This window comes from Salvelinus sp. IW2-2015, linkage group LG1, assembly GCF_002910315.2.
Source record: "Salvelinus sp. IW2-2015 linkage group LG1, ASM291031v2, whole genome shotgun sequence".
Classification (NCBI taxonomy): domain Eukaryota; kingdom Metazoa; phylum Chordata; class Actinopteri; order Salmoniformes; family Salmonidae; genus Salvelinus; species Salvelinus sp. IW2-2015.
The window spans coordinates 54,219,283-54,245,723 of NC_036838.1; the positions used below are offsets into that span (position 1 = coordinate 54,219,283).

The 26,441-nt window shown below is 46.0% G+C and overlaps 1 protein-coding gene across 2 annotated transcripts in view; it reads right to left on the reverse strand.

The window, feature by feature from the left end:
* LOC111970219 (semaphorin-3F-like) overlaps nucleotides 1-26,441 on the reverse strand; it is a 118,587-nt gene that overhangs the window by 12,855 nt on the left and 79,291 nt on the right. The window contains exons 5-10 of one of the 2 annotated variants that reach the window (XM_023996845.2): nucleotides 23,193-23,312; nucleotides 21,252-21,338; nucleotides 18,001-18,094; nucleotides 16,620-16,739; nucleotides 12,445-12,584; nucleotides 11,080-11,194 (exon numbers count right to left, since the gene is read on the reverse strand). In XM_023996845.2, coding sequence (XP_023852613.1) covers nucleotides 11,080-11,194; nucleotides 12,445-12,584; nucleotides 16,620-16,739; nucleotides 18,001-18,094; nucleotides 21,252-21,338; nucleotides 23,193-23,312 — 676 coding nt within the window. The remainder of the gene's footprint in view (nucleotides 1-11,079; nucleotides 11,195-12,444; nucleotides 12,585-16,619; nucleotides 16,740-18,000; nucleotides 18,095-21,251; nucleotides 21,339-23,192; nucleotides 23,313-26,441) is intronic. The other variant, XM_023996861.2, reaches the window with a different exon arrangement.

Here is a 26,441-nt window from a genome sequence, read left to right on the forward strand (position 1 = left end):
TTGGGAGAACGCAGTGTTTCTGTAGTACAGCCACCTAGCACTGTTGTTTGGTTAGCAGTGTTTCTGTAGTACACCCACTAGCCCTGTTGTTTGGATAACGGTGTTTCTGTAGTACAGCCACCTAGCATGTTGTTTGGTTAGCAGTGTTTCTGTAGTACAGCCACCTAGCACTGTTATTTGTTAGCAGTTGTTCTGTAGTACAGCCACCCTAGCACTGTTGTTTGGTTAGCAGTGTTTCTGTAGTACCCCACTAAGCCCGTTGTTTGGATAACGGTGTTTCTGTAGTACAGCCACCTAGCCCTGTTGTTTTGTAGCAGTGTTTCTGTAGTACAGCCACCTAGCACTGTTGTTTGGTTAGCAGTGTTTCTGTAGTACACCCACCTAGCCCTGTTGTTTGGATAACGGGTGTTTCTGTAGTACAGCCACCTAGCATGTTGTTTTGTTAGCAGTGTTTCTGTAGTACAGCCAACCTAGCCCTGTTATTTTGTTAGCAGTGTTTCTGTAGTACAGCCACCTAGCACTGTTGTTTGGTTAGCATGTTCTGTGTAGTACAACCACCTAGCCCTGTTGTTTTGTTAGCAGTGTTCTGTAGTACAGCCACCTAGCCTGTTGTTTTGTAGCAGTTTTCTGTAGCTACAACCATCTAGCCCTGTTGTTTTTGTTAGCAGTGTTTCTGTAGTACAGCACCTAACCCTCTGTTGTTCTTGTTAGCAGTGTTCTGTAGTACAACCACCTACCTCCCTGTTGTTTTGGTAGCAGTGTTTCTGTAGTACAGCCACCTAGTCCTGTTTTGTTAGCAGTGTTCTGTAGTACAGCCACTAGCCCTGTTGTTTTGTTAGCATGTTTCTGTAGTACAGCCACCTAGCCCTGTTGTTTTGTTAGCAGTGTTTCTGTAGTACAGCCACCTAGCCCTGTTGTTTTGTTAGCAGTGTTTCTTGTATACAACCACCTAGCCTGTGTTTTGTTAGCAGTGTTTCTGTAGTACAGCCAACCTAGCCCTTTGTTTTGTTTAGCAGTGTGTTCTGTAGTACAGCCACCTAGCCCTTGTTGTTTTGTTAGCAGTGTTTCTGTAGTACAGCCACCTAGCCCTGTTGTTTTGTTAGCAGTGTTTCTGTAGTACAACCACCTAGCCCTGTTGTTTTGTTAGCAGTGTTTCTGTAGTACAGCCACCTAGCTGTTTGTTTTGTTAGCAGTGTTTCTGTAGTACAGCCAACCAGCACTGTTGTTTTGTTAGCAGTGTTTCTGTAGTACAACCACCTAGCCCGTTGTTTTGTTAGCAGTGTTTCTGTAGTACAGCCACCTTAGCCCTGTTGTTTTGTTAGCAGTGTTTCTGTAGTACAACCATCTAGCCTGTTGTTTTGTTAGCAGTGTTTCTGTAGTACACTCACCTAGCACTGGTTGTGGTTGCAGTGTTTCTGTAGCACATGAGAATCGGATGAGAGCAAAATAAAATGGCCACTGGATTGATGGAAATAATCATGATATCATTCTGCCAGGTAGACATAGACTACTTTGTAGCTAGTTAACATTTTATTGAGAATGTTTTTGGGAAAGCCTTTCCATCTACCAGAAGACGGTTAGACTTATCATTAGAATCACTATATTTGTTCTTGCTCCTTAAATTGTTTGAAACCCCTCTCAGCCCTTCCTCTCAGCCCTTCTCTCACCACCCTTCTCAGCCCTCCTCTCACCACCCTTCAGCCCCCCTCTCAGCCTCTCACCACCCCTCTCAGCCCTCTCACCACCCCTCTCAGCCCTCTCACCACCCCCTCTCAGCCCTCCTCTCACCACCCCTCTCAGCCCTCCTTCTCAGCCCTCCTCTCACCACCCCTCCCCTCAGACCCTCCTCTCAGCCCTCCTCTCACCACCCCTCTCAGCCCTCCTCTCACCACCCCTCCTCTCAGCCCCCTCTCACCACCCCTCTCAAGCCCCTCCTCTTACACCACCCCTCTCAGCCCTCCTCTCACCACCCTCTCAGCCCTCCTCTTCAGCCCTCCTCTCACCACCTCCTCTCAGCCCTCCTTCTCACCACCCTCTCAGCCCTCCTCTCAGCCCTCCCTCTCCACCACCTCCCTCAGCCATCCTCTTCACCACCTCCTCTCAGCCCTCTCTCACCACCTCCTCTCAGCCCTCCTCTCACCACCCCTCTCAGCCCTCCTCTCAGCCCTCCTCTCAGCCCTCCTCTCACCACCTCCTCTCAGCCCCTCCTCTCACCACCCCTCTCAGCCCTCCTCTCAGCCCTCCTCTCAGCCCTCCTCTCACCAACCCCTCTCAGCCCCTCTCCCTCTCAGCCTCCTCTCACCACCCCTCTCAGCCTTCCTCTCAGCCCTCCTCTCAGCCCTCCTCTCACCACCCCTCTCACCACCCCCTCTCAGCCCCCCTCAGATGCCTCTTCTGGGCTCCACCACTAAGCTGGAATCCTTAATGGTGAAACTGCCACGTCCGTTTGCAAWATTACAACAACAAAGACGTTACTGCAAACAACCAACACTGTTTTCCCCCTCTGACATCATTGCATGTGCGATAGAAGAGCACAATATGTACTGCAAAAAAAAAGGTTGTGGGGTGGCCAGTGGCACTGTTTCCCCCTACTGCGGATTCCATCTTTATGATAGAGACTTTAGACATCCGTCACTTAGACAGACGTGTGATGGATAGCTGTACGTTCAGCGGTGACAAGCCTAGTATGACCTCACTGAGTGTGTCCCAGACTGCTCTCAGACTGAGGGAAACCTATTGACCTGCAGGAGGGACTGTTAAAAAGGCGGTGACATTGACGGAAGACGAGAGAAGTAAGAAAAATAGACATTGACATTGAGTAAGAGTTGAGTACTGCTGAACATAAGTGTGTGGTTTGGGTAGTCATGCTGTATCAAAACAACTGGTCGTTCACAGCCCTCAGCCTAAGGCTGAAATGAGCCTCCACTAGGCTACAGGCCTAATATATAACAAACACAATCAAGTAATGATTGATGGCAGCAGTAAAAACAAATGACCTGCAATAAAACAAAATCACATCAGTTATTGTGATTGCATTGGACCGCTAATGAAATATGTCCTACTAATAACTAGTTTTCATYATCATTTCAAGGAGAGTGCTCAAGCCTCCTCAGTCAGACTTCCTCAACACAGTGCATTTCACTGATGTTTTCCTTAGATGGTGAGCTATCAGTCATGTGAGAGGAGAGATGTGAGTGACAGGCAGGGATGATCCCTCTAACCCTGCAGGGCGCCCCCCTGGCTGATCCAGATCCAGAACTTAAAGCCCTGCGCCTCATTACCAGTCCTCCCTAGACACCTACACACACCTCTACTCTCAGCACTTCCACTGTTGTCTTATTGAGGTAACCTGATCCCAGATCTGCTTATCATACAGGAGTGATGTTGATGTCCACAGCTGGGTGGGACAGCGATATCTTAACCACTGCAGTACCTTCCTCAGAATTCCCATCTGTGTTGCTTTACAGGTGCAGAACAGTACAGTACGTGGTCAGACCCATTAGTACAGACGGACATTCTGTGCCTTGCAGAATAATTAATCAAACAACATTGTAACAGTCATCAACTCTTTGCTGATTTCCTTTTTGCCCTAAACCAAAACTATACCAGAGAGCAGAGCTGAAGAGATGGCAATTCGCTACACCAGCAATAACATCAGCTAAATATGTGTATGTGACCAAAGAAATTTGATTTGATTTCAGTGAAAACACAATGGAAGAGTTAGTGTCTGTTAGGAATCTGTGCTTGGCTATGGTGGTGCATGTGGAATCTGTCAGCAGATACATATACACTCTTGTTTTCTATTAGCCGGGTCATGGCGTCACATTGATGCTTTCACTCTCCATCAGCTAGGCTCTCATTTAGGGCTGTGGTGGTCACGACATTTTGTCAGGCGGTAAATGTCAAGCAAATGACTGCCGGTCTCATGGTAATCGACCGTTAACTATCAGAAGCACACGTTCAGCTTCTCCAGGCCTCCAGCATACAAGCCGCTGATGCACGTCTTGGGAACATCAACATTTAGAAAAGTCTAATAAATCCATTTAATATACACAACATCACAATAAATCCATTATCTAGATCATTTAGTGGACAATATATGTTAATAAATTCCATGCCATTATTTTATATTATATAATTTTATAGTAAGAAGAATATATACTGAACAAAAATAGAAAAGCAATATGTAAAGTGTTGGTCCCATGTTTCATGAGCTGAAATGAAAGATCCCAGAAATCTTCCATACGCACAAAAAGCTTATTTCTCTAAAATGTTCTATGTGCAATAATGTGCACAAATTTGTTTATATCCCTATTAGTGAGCATTTCTCCTTTGCCAAGATAATCCATCCACCTGACAGGTGTGGCATATCAAGAAGCTGATTAAACAGCATGATCATTACACAGGTGCACCTTGTGCTGGGTACAATTAAAAGGACACTCAAAATGTGCAGTTTTGTCACACAACACAATGCCACAGATGTCTGAAGTTTTGAGCGAGCGTGCAATTGGCATGGTGACTGCAGGACTGTCCACCAGAGCTGTTGCCAGAGAATTTAATGTTCATTTCTCTACCACAAGCCACCTTCAACGTTGTTTTAGAGTATTTGTCAGTACGTCCAACCGGCCTCACAACCGCAGACCACGTGTAACCACGCCAGCCCAGGACCTCCGCATCTGGCTTCTTCACCTTACGGGATCGTCTGAGACCAGCCACCCGGACAGCTGATAAAACTGTGGGTTTGCACAACCGAAGAATTTCTGCACAAACTGTCAGAAACCGTCTCAGGGAATCTCATGTGCGAGCTCGTCGTCCTCACCAGGGTCTTGACCTGACTGCAGATTGTTGTCGTAACCGACTTCAGTGGGCAAATACTCACCTTCGATGGCCACTGGCACACTGGAGAATTGTGCTCTCCACGGCTGAATCCTGGTTTCAACTGTACCAGGGAGATGGCAGACAGCCTGTATGGCGTTGTGTGGGCGAGCAGTTTGCTGATGTCAACGTTGTGAACAGGGTGCCCCATGGTGGCAGTGGGGTTATGGTTTAAGCTATGAACATATGCTACGGACAACAAACACAAATGCATTTTATCGATGGCAATTTGAATGCACAGAGATACCATYACGAGATCCAGAGGCCCATTGTTGTGCCATTCATCCGCCACCATCACCTCATGTTTCAGCATGATAATGGACAGCCCCATGTCACAAGGATCTGTACACAATTCCTGGAAGCTGAAAATGTCACAGTTTTTCCATGGCCTTCATATTCACCAGACATGTCACCCATTGAGCACGTTTGGGATGCTCTGGATCGATGTGTACGACAGCGCGTTCCAGTTTCCGCCAATATCTAGCAACTTCACACAGCCATTGAAGATGAGTAGGATAACATTCCACAGTCCAAAATCAACAGCCTGATCAACTCTATGCAAAGGAGATGTGTAACGCTGCATGAGGCAAATGGTGGACACACCAGATACTGACTGGTTTTCTGATACACACCCTACCTTTTTTWAAATATATCTGTGACCAACAGATGCATATCTGTATTCCAAGTCATGTGAAATCCATATATATACACAGTGCATTCAGAAAGTATTCAAACCCCTTAACTTTTTCCAAATTTTCTTACGTTACAGCCTTATTCTAAAATGGATTAAATATTTTTCCCCTCTTCAATCAACACACAATACCCCATAATGACAAAGCGAAAAACAGATTTTTAGAAATTTTTGCAAATGTATTACAAATAAAACAAAGAAAGACGTTATTTACATACTAAGTATTCAGACCATTTGCTATGACACTCTAAGTTGAGCTCAGCTGCATCCTGTTTCCACTGATAATCTTTGAGATGTTTCAACAACTTGATTGGAGTCCACCTGTGGTATATTCAATTGATTGGACATGATTTGGAAAGGCACACACCTGTCTATATAAGGTCCCACAGTTGAAAGTGCATGTCAGAACAAAAGCCACACATTACAGCCCCCTTGGAGTTTGCCAAAAGGCACCTAAAAACTCTCATGAGAAACAAGATTCTCTGGTCTGATGAAACCAAGATTGAACTCTTTGGCCTGAATGCTAAGCGTCACATCTGGAGGAAACATGGCACCATCCCTACGGTGAAGCATGGTGGTGGCAGCATCATGCTGTTGGAAAGTTTTTCAGCAGCAGGGACTGAGAGACTAGTCAGGATCGAGGGAAAGATGAATGTAGCAAAGTACAGAGAGATCCTTGATGAAAACATACTCCAGAGTGCTCAGGACCTCAGACTGGGGCAAAGGTTCACCTTCCAACAGGACAACAACCCTAAGCACACGGTCAAAACAATGTAGGAATGGCTTCGGGACAAGTCTCTGAATGTCCTGGAGTTGCCCAGCCAGAGCCCGGACTTGAACCCAATCGAACATCTCTGGAAAGACCTGAAAATAGCTGTGCAGTGACGCTTGTCATCTAACCTGACAGAGCTTGAGAGGATCTGCAGAGAAGAATAGGATAAACTCCCCAAATACAGGTGTGCCAAGCTTGTAGCGTCATACTCAAGAAGACTCAAGGCTGTAATCGCTGCCAAAGGTGCTTCAACAAAGTACTGAGTAAAGGGTCTGAATACTTATGTAAATGTGATATTTCAGATATACACTACCATACAAAAGTTTGGGGTCACTTAGAAATGTCCTTGTTTTTGAAAGAAAATCAATTTTTTGGTCCATTAAAATAACAAAAAATTGATCAGAAATACAGTGTAGACATTGTTAATGTTGTAAATGACTATTGTAGCTGGAAAKAGCAAATTTTTCATGGAATATCTACATAGGCGTACAGAGGCAACCATCACTCCTGTGTTCCAATGGCACATTGTGTTATCTAATCCAAGTTTATAATTTTAAAAGGCTAATTGATCATTAGAACCCCCTTGTGCAATTATGTTAGCACAGATGAAAACTGTTGTACTGATAAAAGAAGCAATTAAACGGGCCTTCTTTAGACTAGTTGAGTATCTGGAGCATCAGCACTTCTGGGTTTGATTACAGSCTCAAAATGGCCAGAAACAAAGAACTTTCTTCTGAAACTCGTCAGTCTATTCTTGTTCTGAGAAATGAAGGCTATTCCATGAGAGAAAATGCCACGAAACTGAAAATCTCGTACAACACTGTGTAGTACTCCACTCCTAGAACAGCACAAACGGGCTCTAACCAGAATAGAAAGAGTATTGGGAGGCCCAGTGCATAACTGAGCAAGAGGACAAGTACATTAGAGTGTCTAGTTTGAGAAACAGACACCTCACATGTCCTCAACTGGCAGCTTCTTTAAATAGTACCTGCAAAACCAGTCTCAATGTCAACAGTGAAGAGGCGACTCCGGGATGCTGGCCTTCTCAGATCAAGAATAGACTGACGAGTTTCAGAAGAAATGTATTTGTTTCTGGCCATTTTGAGCCTGTAATCGAACCAACAAATGCTGATGCTCCAGTTACTCCAGTGTATTTAAAAAAAAAAAATGTTCTAAAATGTCTAAAAACCAGTTTTTGCTTTGTCATTATGGGGTATTGTGTGTAGTTTGATGAGGGAAAAAAACGATTTTAATCATTTTTAGAATAAGGCTGTGACGTAACAACATTTTGAAAAAGTCAAGCTGTCTGAATACTTTCCGAATTAACTGTATATATACATTTTAAAAACAAGACAGTTGTGATGGAAACAGGAAGTTTATATACTCTTGAGTGCAAAGCTGTCATCAAGATGTGCAAAGCTGTCATGAAGAATCTAGGTGTGTCCAAACTTTTGACTGGTACTGTATATACAGTTGAAGTCAGAAGTTTACATACACTTAGGTTGGAGTCATTAAAACTAGTTTTTCAACCACTCCACAAATGTCTTGTTAACAAACTATAGTTTTGGCAAGTCGGATAGGACATCTACTTTGTGCATGATACAAGTATTTTTTCCAACAATTGTTTACAGACAGATTATTTCACTTATAATTCACTGTATTACAATTCCAGTGGGTAAGAAGTTTACATACACTAAGTTGACTGTGCCTTTAAACAGCTTGGAAAATTCCAGAAAATTATGTCATGGCTTTAGAAGATTCTGACAGGATAATTGACATCATTTGAGTCAATTGGAGGTGTACCTGTGGATGTATTTCAAGGCCTAGCTTCAAACTCAGTGCCTCTTTGCTTGACTGTAACGGGTGTCGTCGGATGAGGAAGAATCAGACCAAAGCGCAGCGTGGTAAGTGTTCATGACTTTTATTGAACTGAACACTGGAACAAAATAACAAACAGAATAAACGAAACCGAAACAGTCCTGTCAGGTGCAGAAAACACTAAACAGAAAATAACTACCCACAAAACACAGGTGGGAAAATGCTACCTAAGTATGGTTCCCAATCAGAGACAACGATAGACAGCTGTCCCTGATTGAGAACCATACCCGGCCAAAGCAAAGAAATACAACACATAGAAAAATGAACATAGAATGTTCACCCAAATCACACCCATACCAAACCAAAATAGAGACATAAAAAGCTCTCTAAGGTCAGGGCGTGACATTGACATTATGAGAAAATCAAAAGAAATCAGCCAAGACCTCAGAAAAGAAATGTAGACCTCCATAAGTCTGGTTCATCCTTAGGAGCAATTTCCAAACGCCTGCAGGTACCACGTTCATCTGTACAAACAATAGTACGCAAGTATAAACACCATGGGACCATGCAGCCGTCATACCGCTCAGGGAGGAGCGGTATGACGCGTCTGTCTCCTAGATATGGTATGACGCGAAAAAGCGTCTGTCTCRTAGAAATGAACGTACTTTGGTGCGAAAAGTGCAAATCAATCCCAGAACAACAGCAAAGGACTTTGTGAAGATGCTGGAGGAAACAGGTACAAAAGTATCTATGTCCATAGTAAAACGAGTCCTATATCGACATAACCTGAAAGGCCGCTCAGCAAGGAAGAAAACACAGCTCCAAAACCACCATAAAAAAGCCAGACTACGGTTTGCAACTGCACATGGGGACAAAGATCGTACTTTTTGGAGAAATATCCTTTTGTCTGATGAAACAAAAATAGACTGTTTGGCCATAATGACCATTGTTATGTTTGTAGAAAAAAGGGGGAGGCTTGCAAGCCGAAGAACACCATCCCATTCGTGAAGCACGGGGGTGGCAGCATCATGTTATGGGGGTGCTTTGCAGCAGGAGGGACTGGTGCACTTCACAAAATAGATTGCATCATAAGGTAAGAAAATGATGTGGATATATTGAAGGAACATCTCAAGACATCAGTCACGAAGTTAAAGCTTGGTCGCAAATGGGTCTTCCAAATGGAGTATACTTCCAAAGTTGTGGCAAAATGGTTTAAGGACAACAAAGTCAAGGTATTGGAGTGGCCATCACAAAGCCCTGACTTCAATCCTATAGAAAATTTGTGGGCAGAACTGAAAAAGCGTGTGCGAGCAAGGAGGCCTAAAAACCTGACTCGGTTACACCGGCTCTGTCAGGAGGAATGGGCCAAAATTCACCCAACTTATTGTGGGAAGCTTGTGGAAGACTACCCGAAACGTTTGACCCAAGTTAAACAATTTAAAGGCAATGCTATCAAATACTCATTGAGTGTATGTAAACTTCTGACCCACTGGGAATGTGATGAAAGAAATAAAAGCTGAAATAAATCATTCTCTCTACTATTATTCTGACATTTCACATTCATAAAATAAACTGGTGATCCTAACTGACCTAAGACAGGGAATTTTTACGAGGATTAATTGTCAGGAATTGTGAAAACCTGAGTTTATATGTATTTGGCTAAGGTGTATGTAAACTTCCGAKTTCAACTGTATATATACATATATTTTTAAATTAATTATTTAAATTGACTGATTTCCTTATATGAACTGTAACTAAGTAAAATCTTTGAAATTGTTGTATGTTGCATTTATATTTTTGTTCATTGTAATTTAACTTATTTGAATAAAATAGAAAGGATATTTTTCCCATTCCTGAGCGAGTGCGCATGTGAAGTGGCTATGTTGAGTGTAAAAGTGATAATTTGAAACAGATCCTATACGCTAGATTTAGAGTAATTTGACAACTTTAGTTGTGAATAATACAAACCTTAGAATGTCTTAGAAATCCAAACACATGGGCGGCATAATGCAACTATATTGATGATTTGAAAAAGTCTAATAAAATACACTTGCGCTCTGTTTCTTGCCTCAGGCTGTTCTCTCATTAAGTGATAACATTCTCATCCATCAGACTATTTTCAATTGAATCTCGCCTTTACTAATATTTGAAATGAGTTTTGATTTAAAATGGCCATCATCAGATAGGTAGGAACAGGGTCGGGGTAAAAATATGTCATCCATATGCACTCTCCTAGTGCATCACTGGGTCCAKGCTTCCTGCCATCCAGGACCTKTTTTTATAAATTCTTTCTTAACTCTATTTCTTGAACTGCATTGTTGGTTAAGGGCTTGTAAGTAAGCATTTCACGGTAAGGTCTACACCTGTTGTATTCGGCGCTTTCCTGTGGTTCCTTTTTCAATTATGCCAGGTAGGCTACTCTGGTTTTACAGCGGAGCAATGTGCTTAATATTAGCATCTGATAAATAAATATAGTAGCAGTAGAAAGCCTCTAACTCTATTCCGCCCAAACTCTGCATGCCACGGGCTCTCCAATCCTGTTCCTGCAGCTACCCAGTGCTTAGTTTGCGAAACCAAGTGAAATCTATTCAGGAACATTGATAGTAACATGTTTTCACAACCAAACATATTTAATTAAACTGTTGACAGTGTTGTTTTTTAAATGTTTTTCTGCAGTGCGTAATATGCATTAGTGCAGTTTGGAACGGTTCAAAAGAACTCAGATGTTACAGAGATACTACAGAAAGATTACAGATATCTGAACTGATGGTTGGTCCTTTTACACACTGTCGCTTTTAGGTGGAGTGGAGCAAACTATGTTGAGGGAACAGAGGAGTAGGACAACGCTTGAGGAAAATGGTGAAGTTACGTTAAGAACATAACTACTAGGCTATACCACTGTTGGGAAATGATGCCTACTTACGGAGCTCATCGAAGTGGGTCTCTATGCCGTCCACCCCAGGCACAGAGCAGATGAGTCTGGCCTTCAGGAAAGTGCTCCACTTGTTGACCAAGCAGCAGTGTCCACCGTCATCATTCTGCAGGGGGGAGACAAACACAACAAGTGGACCGGTCCACAGATTCAAACCAACAGCTGTTTGATACAGACAACTAGCAGCCAACACTAGCTTACAGAGAAGTTGAGAGTGAAAACATCAGATCTGTGGGTCAGTCTGTCCACCCCATCTGTTGTGGACAGACGCCTGCCCCTACAGAGAGGTGGGGAGGGAGGTGATGCCCAGTGAAAATTATTCACAGCCCAGTAATCCTTGCAAAACATTACGAAACGTGTTCATTACGAAATGTTCAAGTGAAAAATCATAGAATGCTATTTATGCAACAATTTATATTGGAGTAATATGCTACTGAACATCATGCAAAGGTTATAATATTCCTTTGTTTTGTAGCTCCTACACAAACATTTGATGTACTCTTAAATTGTATCAACATGTGAACTCGTTCTACCATGTATTGTATGTATACTGTATCTACGACAGTAGTGTTATTTCCAGTGGGCGTCATCAGAGAATCTGTCCTTAATGGCCATGTACTCTTAAAAATCTCCATCCGGCACAGCCAGAAGAGGACTGGCCACCCCTCACAACCTGGTTCCTCTCTAGGTTTCTTCTTAGGTTCCTGCCTTTCTAGGGAGGTTTTCCTTGCCACCGTGCTTCTACATCTGCATTGCTTGCTGTTTGGGGTTTTAGGCTGGGTTTCTGTATAAGCACTTTGTGACATCTGCTGATGTAAAAAGGGCTTTATAAATACATTGATTAGATTTGAGGACAGTGGCTTAGGATCCAGAGACAGACAGGACCAACGTCCCAAAGGTCCCATAGGAGACGTGCAGCAAGAGGGGGAAGGTTTGCACACAGCACAGGGTTACCCTCTGACCCCCTCTAAGGGTAAACAACGTTTTGAGTCACTGCAGCCACTGGATACGTACATCATTAGATCAACATTACCCTGAGAGTGTTATGTGTATGTGTGTTTATGTGTATATACTGGAGGCCAAAGGCAAACTCTCCCACTCCAACAGAATATCACAGGGGACAACAAGCATTCCCTTTAGTTTGGTTTTCTTAGACTCCTCATTGGCTGTTGAGGAAGTGGGGGGCAGAGATGGTTTAAGGGGATTTTCCAAGGAGACCCCTCTACTCTGGGGATGTCTCAGTATCAGGAGTGGCAGGGTACTGGGTTTGCAGGCTCAGAGGTCACAATATGAGACAAACCCTCACAATTGCAGTAAGAAAACATTTGCAGATAATATGGTTGTGTGGCCACTTACCAGACAGATCCTGCCTATCCTGGACTGGGCCATGGGACTCTGGCCCATCTCTGAAGCCTTCTCCCGGAAGAAGAAGTACAGCTTGTCGTCATTCTTCTCAGCACTGTCTGGGATGAGGTGTGCCTTGATGAATATGGGATCTGAAAATAGAGAGAAAGATCGAGAAAGAAAAAGAGAGCAAGAGTGAGAGATAGAGAGAGAGAAAGAAAGAGAGAGTTGAAGACGAGACAGATGCTAGTGAGAGTCAGTTGAGGCCTCAAGCTGAGCACATGTCACTACATTCCAAATCAGTTTTATTAATCTCACTGAATGAGCACAATGTGGCATCAACCTCTCTTCTCATGATAGCTCACTGATTAGGGCACTGCTGGACAAATCAAACTGATCCTGTCCTCCCTGCTGCAACAGACACAACCCATATGGGGGCAGACCATGTGGGGGGTGGGATGGGGGAGTACATAGAATAGGTTAGAGATGAGTTCATTAGTCACAGGCATGCAGAGATGCAGCTGGAACTGCTGTGTACAGTGAAAATCTTATGCTGCGGGCTCCAACAGCGCAGGTCAAAATAAAATAAAAATAAGAAAAGAGAAGTGAATGAGAAAAAATAAAGATAATAATAATATATACACATTTACAATTGTAGCAATGATAAATTACCATTGGGTGGTGGGGGCAGGGTAAGAATGCCCATAAGGGGAGCAGCAGGGGGAGTGAGAAGTGAATGAAAAAACAGTAATAAAAAAGAATAATATATACATATTTACATTGTAACAGTGATAAATGTCCATTGGGGGGATGGGGCAGGGTAGGAAGTCTGGGTGCAGGAGGGAGACAGGGGGAGCAGGTAGCTGCCTATTGGCTATTCAGCAGCCTGATGGTCTGGGGGTAGAAGCTATTGGCCAGTCTTCAAGTTATTGCCCTGATGCTCCTGTACGGTCTGCATCTGAGAAGCGGGGAGAACAGGACATTGCTCGGGTGGCTGAGGTCCCTGATTATCTTCTTGGCCTTCCTGCGACACCTGGTGTTGTAGGTGTCCTGTAGGGCACGCAGTGTACCCAATGGTGCGTTAGGCAGAGTGTACCACCCTCTGTAGCACCTTGCAGTCCGCGGCGGTGCAGTTGCCATACCAGGCTGTGATGCAGCCCGACAGTATGCTCTCAATGGTGCTCCTGTAGAACACTGTGAGGGCCCTCAAGGACAGGAAGAATTTCTTCAGCATCCTGAGTTTGAAGAGTCGCTGTTGTGCCTTCTTCACAACGTTCTCCGTGTGGGTTGACCATTCCAGCTTCTCAGAGATGTGCACATTGAGGAACTTGAAGTTTCTGACCGTCTCCCCATTGATGAGGATGGGGGCGTACCCAGCCTGGTTCCGCCTGAAGTCCACAATCGGCTCCTGGCACCATGCCGTCAGAGTACCTACGTCCTGCCTGTAGGCCGTCTGGTCATTGTTAGTAATCAGGCCAACTACTGTCATCAGAAAACTTGATGATGGAGTTGGAACTGTGTGAGGCCATGCAGTCGTGGGTTTACAGGGAGTACAGGAGGGGACTGAGGACGCACCCTTGTGGGGCCCCTGTGTAGATAATCATTGTCGAGGAGGTAACGTTGCTTACCTTCACCACCTGGTGGCGGCCCATCAGGAAGTCCAGGGCCAAATTGCATAGGGAGGAATTCAGTTCCAGGGCCGTGAGCTTTGTGGTGAGCTTAGAGGGCACTATGGTATTGAAGGCTGAGCTGAAGTCTATGAATAGCATCTTCACATATGCATTCCTTTTGTACAGGTGGGTGAGGAGAGTGTGCAGTGCAATGCACACTTGTTTTGTCTGTGGATCAATCAGGGCGGTAGGTGAAATGTAGAGTGCCAAGTGTGTCGGGGAGGGAGGAGGTAATGTGGCCTTTGACTAGCCTCTCAAAGCACTTCATGATAACGGAGGTGAGTGCTACGGGACGGTAGACTTATATGGGGGGGTTGACCATGTGGGTTGTGGGGTGGGGGGGAGGTACATAGACTCATATGGGGGGTAGACCATGTTGGGGGTGGGATATATGAACCCATATGGGGAAAGCAGGATGGATCAGGATGTCCTAGTGTGGCCCTGGGACTGATGAACAGGACTCAGGTGGGGATGGGGAGTACCTCCTGCCGTGGACTCAGCCCTACTAATCAATGGTGACACTTTCCTCCCAAACACACTGACCTCCAAAACACACTGACTTCCCAAACACACTGATCTCCCAAACACACTGATCTCGCCAAACACCACTGATCTCCCAAACACACTGATCTCCCAACACACTGATCTCCCAAACACACTTGAATCTCCAAACACACTGATCTCACCAAAACACACTGACTTCCCAACACACTGACTCCCAAACACACTGATCTCCCAAACACACTGAACTTCCCAAACACACTGATCTCCAAACACACTGACTTCCCAAACACACTGATCTCCCAAACACACTGATCTCCCAAAACACACTGATCTCCCAAAACACACTACTTCCAAACACACTGATCTCCCAAACACACTGATCTCCCAAACCACACTTCTTCCCAAACACACTGATCTCCCAAACACACTGATCTCCCAAACACACTCTGATCTTCCAAACAACACTGATCTCCCAAACACACTGGATCTCCCAAAACACACTGACTTCCCAAACACACTGACCTCCCATAACACACTGATCTCCCAAACACACTGATCTCCCAAACCACACTTACTTCCCAAACACACTGATCTCCCAAACACACTGATCTCCAAAACACACTTACTTCCCAACACACTGATCTCCCAAACACACTGATCTCACAACCACACTTACTTCCAAACACACTGATCTCCCAAACACACTGATCTCCCAAACACACTGATCTCCAAAACACACTGACCTCCAAACACAACTGACCTCAAAAACCACACTGACTCCCAAACACACTGATCTCCCAAAACACACTGATCTCCCAAACACACTGATCTCCCAACACACTGATCTCCCAAAACACACTGATCTCCCAAACACACTTACTTCCCAAACACACTGATCTCCCAAACACACTGATCTCCCAAACCACACTTACCTTCCCAACACACTGATCTCCCAAACACACTGATCTCCCAAACACACTGATCTCCCAAACACACTGACTCAACTCTTCCCAAACACACAAACACCTGACTTCCCAAACACCACTCCCAATGACTTCCCAAACACACTGATCTCCCAAACACACTTCACTTCCCAAACACACTATCTCCCAAAACACACTGACTACTTCCCAAACACACTGACTCCCAACACACACTGACTCCCAAACACACTGACTTCCCAAACACACTGACTTCCAAACACACTGACTTCCCAAACACACTGACCTCCCAAACACACTGATCTCCCAAAACACACTGACCTCCCAAACACACTGATCTCCCAAAACACACTGACTTCCCAAACACACTGACTTCCAAAACACACTGACTTCCAAAACACACTTACTTCCCAAACACACTTACTTCCCAAACACACTGATCTCCCAAACACACTTACTTCCCAAACACACTGATCTACAAAACACACCGAATTCCCAAACACACCCACCCAGCAGCACTTGTGTACACTCTCGTCAAAATAAAACATCTAATCAAATTGGATTTGTCACATGCGCCGAAGGGTGTGACATTAACGTGAAATGCTTGATTACGAGCCCTTCCCAACGATGCAGAGATAAAAAAATATATATTATAAAAATTATACACAAGAAAAGAGCTATATAGCAGATCAATGTGCAGGGGTACAAGGTATTTGAGGTTGGACAGCCAATATGCTCTTGCCAACTCAAATATAATTGTCATGCCATACATCCCAGACATGAAATGCTACCAGACATGTATGGCATGACAACGAACCATAGAAGACTTGGCTACAGCACAAACGTGACAAAACATTTCCTACTGTATTGATGTGATAGGCATGGTTGACTTTTTAATGCCTGAAACAGCTAGAGGCTTAGACCATATAAACAGTATGACATACAGAGGTGCTATGAGACAGAACAGGAATGTAGAGACTGAGGAATCAATTGATACATGATGGAAATATAAAGACAAATGCCATAGAGAGATGATGTCTGTCAGGATGAGACGTGAGACGTGAGACGTTACCATTTAACCATTTGGAGTTGTATTGATCCGTCCTCATGGCAGTCTGTTTCCCTAGAGTACGGAAGATGGACGCATCTGTCCCCATGAAGTCAATGTAGACCCCAGCGTAGAGCTCCCCATCTGTCAATCAGAGAGAAAGAGATCAATGGAATGTTATAGAAAGTCAATAACCTATCGGTTGACAGGTGGTAAACTAGGGGTGATTTGTGACTACCGTCCTTTGTTATGGCAATATGGCCCTGTTTTCTGTAGGACAATAACACATGGTAACCCTCCCCTCCACATAACCAACAGTAGTGCCAGCTGGTGGCCAGGGTCAGGCAGGACAGCGGGGAGGGCGATCCCAGGGCAGACACTGGGGACCTGGGGCAGGATGTGGGGATGTAGTCATTGGCCCTGGTCTGGTCATTGTAAGCAGTGTGGGGTGGAGGCCTGGGAAATGCCCGCCACCAGTTGCTTGTGGCTGAGTGTGTGAGTGAGCAGGTGCTGCCCCAGTATGGGACCTGTTTAGAGTGTTGACAGATCTCCCTAAAGACAAGACAGTATTTTCCTTCTATAATCCCATCAGATCGAACGCCTTCACACTGGGGTGGGTTGGCAAGGTGACCAAACATGGCAGAAAAACTGGGGTCAAGAGAGATACATAGAAAGCCCCCGTATAAGAGGAGAATTCTTTGTTTTGCATCTGTGTTGTGTGGTATGACTGGCTGTGTTGTAGGTCAGTTATGTAGCAGCTGAGTCGCTACAGTAAGTGGATGCTAGTTAGTTCCGCCCCGGTCAGCTCTAGGTGTGGGATGACATGGGAAGTCACAGAGCGGGGTCATGGGAAGTGTCACACACCCTGGGTGGCTGGGAGGTCAGTGGAGCCATGCCAGAGAGGAAGAGGTCAACTGCTAAGTCTGACCAACTGTCTGCAAGCTGGTGTCAACACCAGACCACCTATTGATATGAGAACTTACATACCAACACATGCTACTCCCTTTATCCCCGAATTACAGTAAATATACTGTGCAGTACATAGATGAATACTTCTCAATACAGCAATTCACTTTCCAGTATACTTTGATGATTATGAGAATAGTATAACAATGGATTTTTTTACGTCATCACAGGGTAACTACAATTGAAGAGAAAACGGTTTTAAAAGAGGCAGAAGTATTTGAATGAGCAAGATCTAATGTGACTTGCCAGTCGTGCATTGATAGATATTGTATTAGGTAATAGCTTCCACAGGGGTTGGACTGACCACAAAGACTCTTTGGGGGGAAGAGGAATATAGCTTGACGGGGAAACAGCACTTTTTTTTTCAATAACAGAGACACTCAATTCTTCCAATATTGGAACAAGTGACCTGAGAGAGAAGAGGTGAACAGGCACTTACTGATCAAAGCTGAGACGCTGTTGAGTTTAGGGTCGTAAGGACATTTGCCTTTCCCCGAATCCACTTTGCCTGGCTCTAAACGGAAGATATATTCCTGTAATAGATAGCAAATCAAATGTTATTTGTCACYTGCTTGGTAAAACAACAGGTGTAGACTAATAGTGAATTGCTTACTTACGGGCCCTTCCCAACAATGCAGAGAGAATAATAGAAAAATAATTGAAAGATAATAACACATGGAATAAATAGACAATAAGTAATGATATCTTTATACTATATACACAGGGTACCAGTACCGAGTTGATGATAACTTGGCTATATGCACGGGGTACCAGTACCGAGTCAATGTACAGGGATATGAGGWAATTGAGATAGARAAGTACATATAGGTAGGGATAAYGTGAGGACAGTGCAGAAACAATTAAATATGTAAACAACATCAATTATTCTGTTGTTTCCATTGAGAACACAGAGTTGATTCAGGCCTTATTTATCTATTACAAGTGATTTGGTTTTTACATAATGTAACCCTTTGCAGAGAAATACAGACACAAGGAGGATATATAGGGAATGCAGGTTGATGTTTATTGGGARGAGTCTTGTCRTGGAGGCAGAGCTGAGTGATTTTTACTAGATGGGTGGGTTGCAAAGTCAACATTTGCCCTATATTTGCTTTTTGGTCATAATTTAAGGTTAGGTTTAGGCATAATGTRAGCAGTGTGGTTAAGGTTATGGTTAAGGTTAGGTTTAAAATCAGATTGTATGACTTTGTGGCTATGCCAGCTAGTGACTACCCTGCAGAGCTGCCTCCAGTACATGAGTCATCCCAATAAAGGTTGGCACTTGGTACACAAATGTGTCCTTGTTTCTAAGCACAGGTCTGTCAAATGCTGTGTTAGTGTGCTGAACCAGACATCTATGTAAAACACACACTCACACACCTGTATTATCTTTAAGCAAGGGAGTATGAAGCGTATAAGGCCAGTTATTGGCAAAATGGAGTGKTTGAGTAAAAATGAGGAGAGCGATCCAAAACTTATCCACCATGCTCCTAGTGTTAGAGATGTGGAGGGTGMCTCTGAAGTCCACGAGCCAGGAGGACATTGGCTTTGTGTCAACATTGGCTTTGTGTCAAGTAGCTTACTGTACCCCTGAGGATTGGTAATAATAATGCTTATTTTATTTTAGAATATGTGATTAGAAATGCATGATGTGATTCCGTCACGGTAAAGGAAAAACTAAACAGATTGCCTTTCTAAGACAAAACATAATTCATTTTGCCTATGGAAAACATTCCTTCCACTTAGTTGACAATTACAATTATCACACAGCCCCAAAAAATATTACACATGTCAGGAATACATATTTAACTAAAAGGCATGTTGGATGAATACAGTTTCCCTGAAAAACAATGAAAGATAGGCAGACTGTTTAATTGTGAAGCTAGGCTGTTAGAGTTGGACAGTGTTCTTATACCCTGGTGTCTATGACTCCACTAGTTGTAGGCACCCTCCCAGAATGGCTCTCTACATTTGTAAGACATTTATTTATTGCACAATTTTTACAGTATATTTTATAGGGGAATCAGAAGTTAAAATGTATTCTTTATGACTTGTTGTGGTACTCATTAGAATGGATTTTGCCATTGTCCTCCACCACATCTTTCTTTATGACTTTGAATGATTTGGCTGATATTCATATGCAGCTTACTTCTCAATATTTTAGTTGCCAAGATGAGTTGTAGAACAAGTTCAGTCAAATCCCTTATAAAGTAGGCCTTTGGGGTCACAAAAATCAACCCATGGATGTTAATGACTGTAAAGAACAGGACTTGGTGACATTGACCAACTTAATTTATGACCTTTCTACTAATTTATGACCTTTATACTGATTTATGACCTTTCTACTGAACTGTGACCATATCACCATAATCTCTATCTTTAACACCCCATTTCTTCCACACCATAATCAGCAGCGTCCATTTTGGATTTCAACAGATTGTACATGATGACAGGGCCTCTCAGACACCAGATGGGCACCTGACCCAGGTCTCAGACCCCAGCCCCTTGCTACAGTAGCCTCCCCCAGGTCCCAGAACCCAGCCCCTTGCTACAGTAGCCTCCCTCGCCCCAGGTCATAGCTCCTTGCTACAGAAGCCTCCCCAGGACCCAGACCCCAGCCCCTTGCTACAGCAGCCTCCCCAGGTCCCAGAACCCAGCCCCTTGGCTTACAGTAGCCTCCCCCAGGTCCAGACCCCAGCCTTTGCTACAGTGCCTCCCCAGGTCCCAGACCCCAGGTCCTGCTACAGTAGCCTCCCCGAGGTCCCAGACTCCAGCCCTTTGCTACAGTAGCCTCCCTCGGCCCAGGTCACAGCTCCTTGCTACAGTAGCCTCCCCAGGTCCCAGAATCCAGCCCCTTGCTACAGAAGCCTCCCCAGGTCCCAGAACCCAGCCCTTTGCTACAGTAGCCTCCCTCGGCCCAGGTCACAACTCCTTGCTACAGTAGCCTCCCCAGGTCCCAGACCCCAGGTCCTTGCTACAGTAGCCTCCCCCAGGTCCAAGAACCCAGCCCCTTGCTACAGAAGCCTCCCCAGGTCCCAGACCCCAGCCCTTTGCTACAGTAGCCTCGCTCGCCCCAGGTCATAGCTCCTTGCTACAGTAGCCTCCCCCAGGTCCCAGACCCCAGCCCTTTGCTACAGTAGCCTCCTTCGGCCCAGGTCACAGCTCCTTGCTACAGCAGCCTCCCCAGGTCCCAGAACCCAGCCCCTTGCTACAGAAGCCTCCCTCGGCTCAGGTCACACCTCCTTGCTACAGCAGCCTCCCCAGGTCCCAGAACCCAGCCCCTTGCTACAGTAGCCTCCCTCGCCCCAGGTCACAGCTCCTTGCTACAGTAGCCTCCCCAGGTCCCAGACCCCAGCCCCTTGCTACAGTAGCCTCCCCAGGTCCCAGAACCCAGCCCCTTGCTACAGTAGCCTCCCCAGCTCCCAAACTGCAGTACCTTGATACAGTAACCTCCCCTCAACCAGGTCCCAGAGCCCAGCCGTGCTACAGTAGTCTCCTCTTGGCCTAAGTCCCAGCCAGTTGCTACAGTAGTCTCCCCTCGGCCCAGGTCTTAGACCCCAGCCCCTTACTACAGTAGCCTCCCCTCCCCTCAGCCCAGACCACAGCCCCTTGCTACAGTAGACTCCCCTCTGCCCAGGTCCTAGACCCCAGCCCCTTGCTACAGTAGCCACCCCTCGGCCGTAGGCCCACCTTTGACTCCACAGGCCCTGCCGTAGTGCTGAAGTCTGCCGCCCGGCTGGTCCTCCCTCCGGACTGGGGTGCCTGCAGGTAGAGGGCCTAAAAAAGAGGACACGTGCCACGCGATTACCACGAGGGTCCCATCGACTGCACCCGAAGGGACAACCCAAAACCAACCGAAACTCAGTGGAAAAATCAACCCAAGAGTTGACCAGAAGGAGAACAGAAAAAGCTCAAAGAAAGACCCATGACCGAAACACAACCATGACCACAACAGAAGAAATGAGAGTGGACTCTATGACATAAAAAAATAATACATTTCAATCATTTGGCAGACACTCTTATCCAGATCGACTTACAGGAGCAATTAGGGTTACGTGCATTACTCAAGGGCACAGACAGATTTTTCACCTACTGACCCAATTCTCTTAACAGCTAGACTACCTGCCACCCCATGAGAATCAATGAGAAGAGAACCCAAAAGTAACAAAAAATAACTATGTCAAGCGAAGCACGCTAGAGAGAGTTCAGTGACGTGAATGAATAAAAATATGGATGAGTTTCAGAATCCACAGCTATCTAGGTTGCCAAATACATACAGAAAACATGCCATGCCATGCAAATGAAAACATAGACACAAGGTTCAGCAACATAAAAAAGACAAATGAGACAAAAGAGGACCCATTTGGGTGAAAAGCAGAAAAGGAGCTCAAAGTAAAGTGAACTCAGTGAAGAAGTGAGGTAATATCTGGAGAACCTTGAGAGCTGTCTGAGGACTCAGCATGCGTGAGGCCTTTGGAATGACAACTGGGAGAACTTCCAAACAAATGGTTTCTGTTTACACCTCTAATTTTAACCAATGAAAATCTTTACAGTTCAAGCATGTAGCTAGCAGGGCCTGGGGGAGAGGATGAATGTCAAGGGGATGACTGGCCTGTACATTGAAACCTAAGCCCTGCAATGAATCGTTGAGACTAAACAGGCAGGATAGTAACAGTAAGTGTGCACTGGGGACGGCAGCTGCTGCATCTCTGATGGCRGCTGGTCTATGAGGGAGAGAGGGAGGAACAGAGGGAGGAATGGATGGAGGGGGTGAGTTACAAGGCTGATGATGGATGAGAGGCTCCATCGGTAATGATGGCCTTTCAGAGCCTCCCAGACAGGTCAGAACACTACACATAAACAGGTGAGGGGGGAGAGGAGACAGCCACTAGTAGGAGAAGATAGTACTGGTTGTTTTAGACACACTGTCAACATTCTCTTCCCAGCAGTACTTTAGCTGACGGTTAGCTTCCTATGGTGGCAGTTAGCTGTCTCTCCAATAGGAGTCACTATAACAGTGTGACACAAACTGACAGAATAAAGGAGAGTTAACCACCTGTGAAGAGCTCATTATCTATTGGGGCATTTCCAATGAAGATTGACCCCAGTGTTTTACATCAAAAGGCTCAGACTTTTCTGTTTCCGTCTACTTGGGCCGGCACCCGTGTCTCACTGGGCAATGGCTCTGGTGGACCTGCTCTCACTTGGAGGCAAGACCCGGGGTACTTTTTAGCTTTCATTTACATAACAATGGCTAACTGCGAACTTTAACACCTACTCACAAAGCAACAGTCTTGAATGATGCAGAGATTGTTGATTCTGCTCGCCACGAGGCTTTAGTGTCACACTCCTGATGGAAACACAATTACACTATAGAGTTTACATTAACATAAAACACTAGCGGCCCACTAAGTCTCAATGGAAAAGCACCAATATGAGCCTTTCTCTGGGTTCACCAYACCATGGATAGAGCAAATCAATGTGAAAAGGGGAGCAGAAAATGAGAGAACAGACCAGACAGACAAGGAGCGGAATGAGATTTTTTGACCCCGGGTTGATTGACAGATCTGACTCTGAAAGAGGGGAGTACAGGAGTGTGACCATGGTTGGCTACATCTTGTCTCTGGTTACCTGGGACCTGCGCCCGCGGTCCACGTAGGTGCAGATGGGGTTGTATGCCCCTGTTCCACACACGTACAGGTGGGTTCGGTTCCATGGCTCGATCAGACGGATGAAGTTCCCACATTCCCCCTGATGGAGACAAGGAAAAAACGCTGTCAGTAGGATACAAGGATAATCATTACATTTTCAGAAAGATAAACACATTCTGCTCTGGACTCCTTTCAGCCTTCTGAGGAAAACAAAAGGTCCAATTGATGATCAATAACCTTCAGCTAACCACCTCAAACTACCTCCGTTACATTTATGTATTCCACTTGTGCCTATGGAAAACATTCCTTTCACTTAGTTGACAATTTAATTATCATACGCCTAAAAAATATTATTACACACGTCAGGAATACGTATTTGACTACAAGGCAAGTTGGATGAATACAGTTTCCCTAAAAAACAATGAAAGATAGGCAGACTGTTTAAATCTGAAGGTACACACACACGCACGTTGAACAGGATAAGGCAGTGGCCCATGATGTCTCCTTCCAGCTGTCTGGAAACCCTGTTCCCCTGTCTTAACACCAGCTAGTCCCCCTGCCTTAACCCAAGACAGTCCCCCCTGCCTTAACCCCACCCAGTCCCCCAAACTTAACCCCAGCCAGTGCCCCTGTCTTAACGCCAGCCAGTCCCCATACCTTAACCTCAGCCAGTCCCAATGCCTCAACCACACCCAGCCCTCCTGTCTTAACCCCAGCCAGTACCCTTGCCTTAACACCAGCCAGGCCTCCATGCTGGCCACAGTGATACAGGACCAGGCCTCCATGCTGGCCACAGTGATACAGGACCAGGCCTCCATGCTGGCCACAGTGATGACAGGACCAGGCCTCCATGCTGGCCACAGTGATACAGGCCAGGCCTCCAGGGCCAGGTCCCATGCTGATCACAGTGATACAGGGCCAGGCCTCCAGGGCCAGGTCCCCATGCTGATCACAGTGATACAGGGCCAGGCCTCCAGGGGCCAGGTCCCATGCTGATCACATGATACAGGCCAGGCCTCCAGGGCCAGGTCCCCATGCTGACCACAGTGATACAGGGCCAGGCCTCCAGGGCCAGGTCCTCCATGCTCGACCACAGTGATCACAGGGCCAGGCCTCCAGGGCCAGGTCCCCATGCTGATCACAGTGATACAGGGCCAGGCCTCCAGGGCAGGTCCCATGCTGATCACAGTGATACAGGGCCAGGCCTCCAGGGCCAGGTCCCATGCTGATCACAGTGATACAGGGCCGGCCTCCAGGGCCAGGTCCCCATGCTGATCACAGTGATACAGGGCCAGGCCTCCAGGGCCAGGTCCCCATGCTGATCCACGTATAAGGGCCAGGCCTCCAGGCCAGGTCCCCATGCTGATCACAGTGATACAGGGCCAGGCCTCCAGGGCCAGGTCCCCATGCTGATACAGTGATACAGGGCCCAGGCCTCCAGGGCCAGGTCCCCATGCTGATCACAGTGATACAGGGCCAGGCCTCGCAGGGCCAGGTCCCCATGCTGATCACAGTGATACAGCCAGGCGCCAGGGCCAGGCTTCCATGCTGACACAGTGATACAGGGCCACGGCTCCAGCGGCAGGTCCATGCTGATCCCAGTGATACAGGGCCAGGTCTCCAGGCCAGGTCCCCATGCTGATCAGTGATACAGGGCCAGGTCTCCATGCTGATCACAGTGATACAGGGCCAGGCCTCCAGGCCAGGTCTCCATGCTGATCACAGTGATACAGGGCCAGGCCTCCAGGGCCAGGGTCCCCATGCTGATCACAGTGATACAGGGCCAGGCCTCCAGGGCCAGGTCCCATGCTGATCCCAGTGATACAGGGCCATGGTCTCCAGGGCCAGGTCCCCATGCTCGATCATGTGATACAGGGCCAGGTCTCCATGCAGATCAGCGTGATAAACAGGGCCAGGCCTCCAGGGCCAGGTCTCCATGCTGACCACAGTGATACAGGGCCAGTGTGTGTGTGTGTGTGTGTGTGTAGGTATGTGTATTCATTGCAAAGTTGTGCTCCCCCACAGGGAGTGCAGTGTGCATGATTGCCTTTGACCTCTTGCCTGAAATGACATCCCCTTTGAATTGCTTTTGAAATGTCATAATCTGTCATTACATAAAGAGGGGGTTTGCCAAGATGTCTACAGCCAATTTCCTCTCTTATTATTACCGTGTTGGAATTCCAACCCGCACGCACGCACGCACGCACGCACGCACGCACGCACGCACGCACGCACGCACGCACGCACACACACACACACACACACAGCACACACACACACACACACACGATCACAGCACACACACACACACACACACACACACACACCACACACACAACACCACACACACGAGCCTTACTATGTAGACCAGCGGTGGTGAGCTGTGCGGGTCAGCGAAGCGCATCTAAATGACATTTGCCAGTTGATAAACAGAAGCCTGCTCTCTCTTGGAAAACTAGCAAGGGGAGCATGGTATTATCCATAACCCATCCTGCATGCCACTGCCCAAAAACCACCCTTAGGTGTGGTGTGGGGTGTTGACATGTGTGCACAAATTCAAAAAAGAAAAAGAAGGGGGACAGGAGGAAAAATTCAGAGAGGATCAGACCTTGATTATGGAATTTAAATGTGCTCTCAGGTCCACGGGGGGCTGTGGTGGTGTGTGAGTGTATGTGCAGGATTTAACCCTCTGAAACAGATGTGGTAAAACAGGAGCTCTAGCCTCCAGCTACAGTCCTCCTCACCCTAACAGATCATGATTCAACGGGGGAAGGGAAGGGAATGATGGAATATGGCTGCATAATGTAAACTGTTGCGGATTATTCCATGTTTAATGGCCAACTCACTATCAAAGTGTCAAAGGGCCTCTCCAAAATGGCCGCCAAGTCACCTGGCAAGTCACCTGACGGCTATTGAAAAGAGTGATTACTGGGGTAGCAGTAAATGTGAAAGTGGATTAACTGAAGGAGAAGATTCCCGGAATTTGTGATGCTCGTCATTTGGTGCGACGCAGACAGGATGGCGTGAGTAGTGAAACAGAAGAGTCATTGTCTGTTCTTTTGACTTTTGATGTTGAGTCTTTGCCAGACAAAGTGATGTTAGGATATTTCCGTTATCTCGTACCAGCTTTTGTGCCTAATCCATTACATTGTTAAAGGTGTCAAACTTATGCGCAAGTGGCAGCAGTGTGTACGAGGGAGGATCCTAGGTGTGAGAAGTGTGCGGAAGA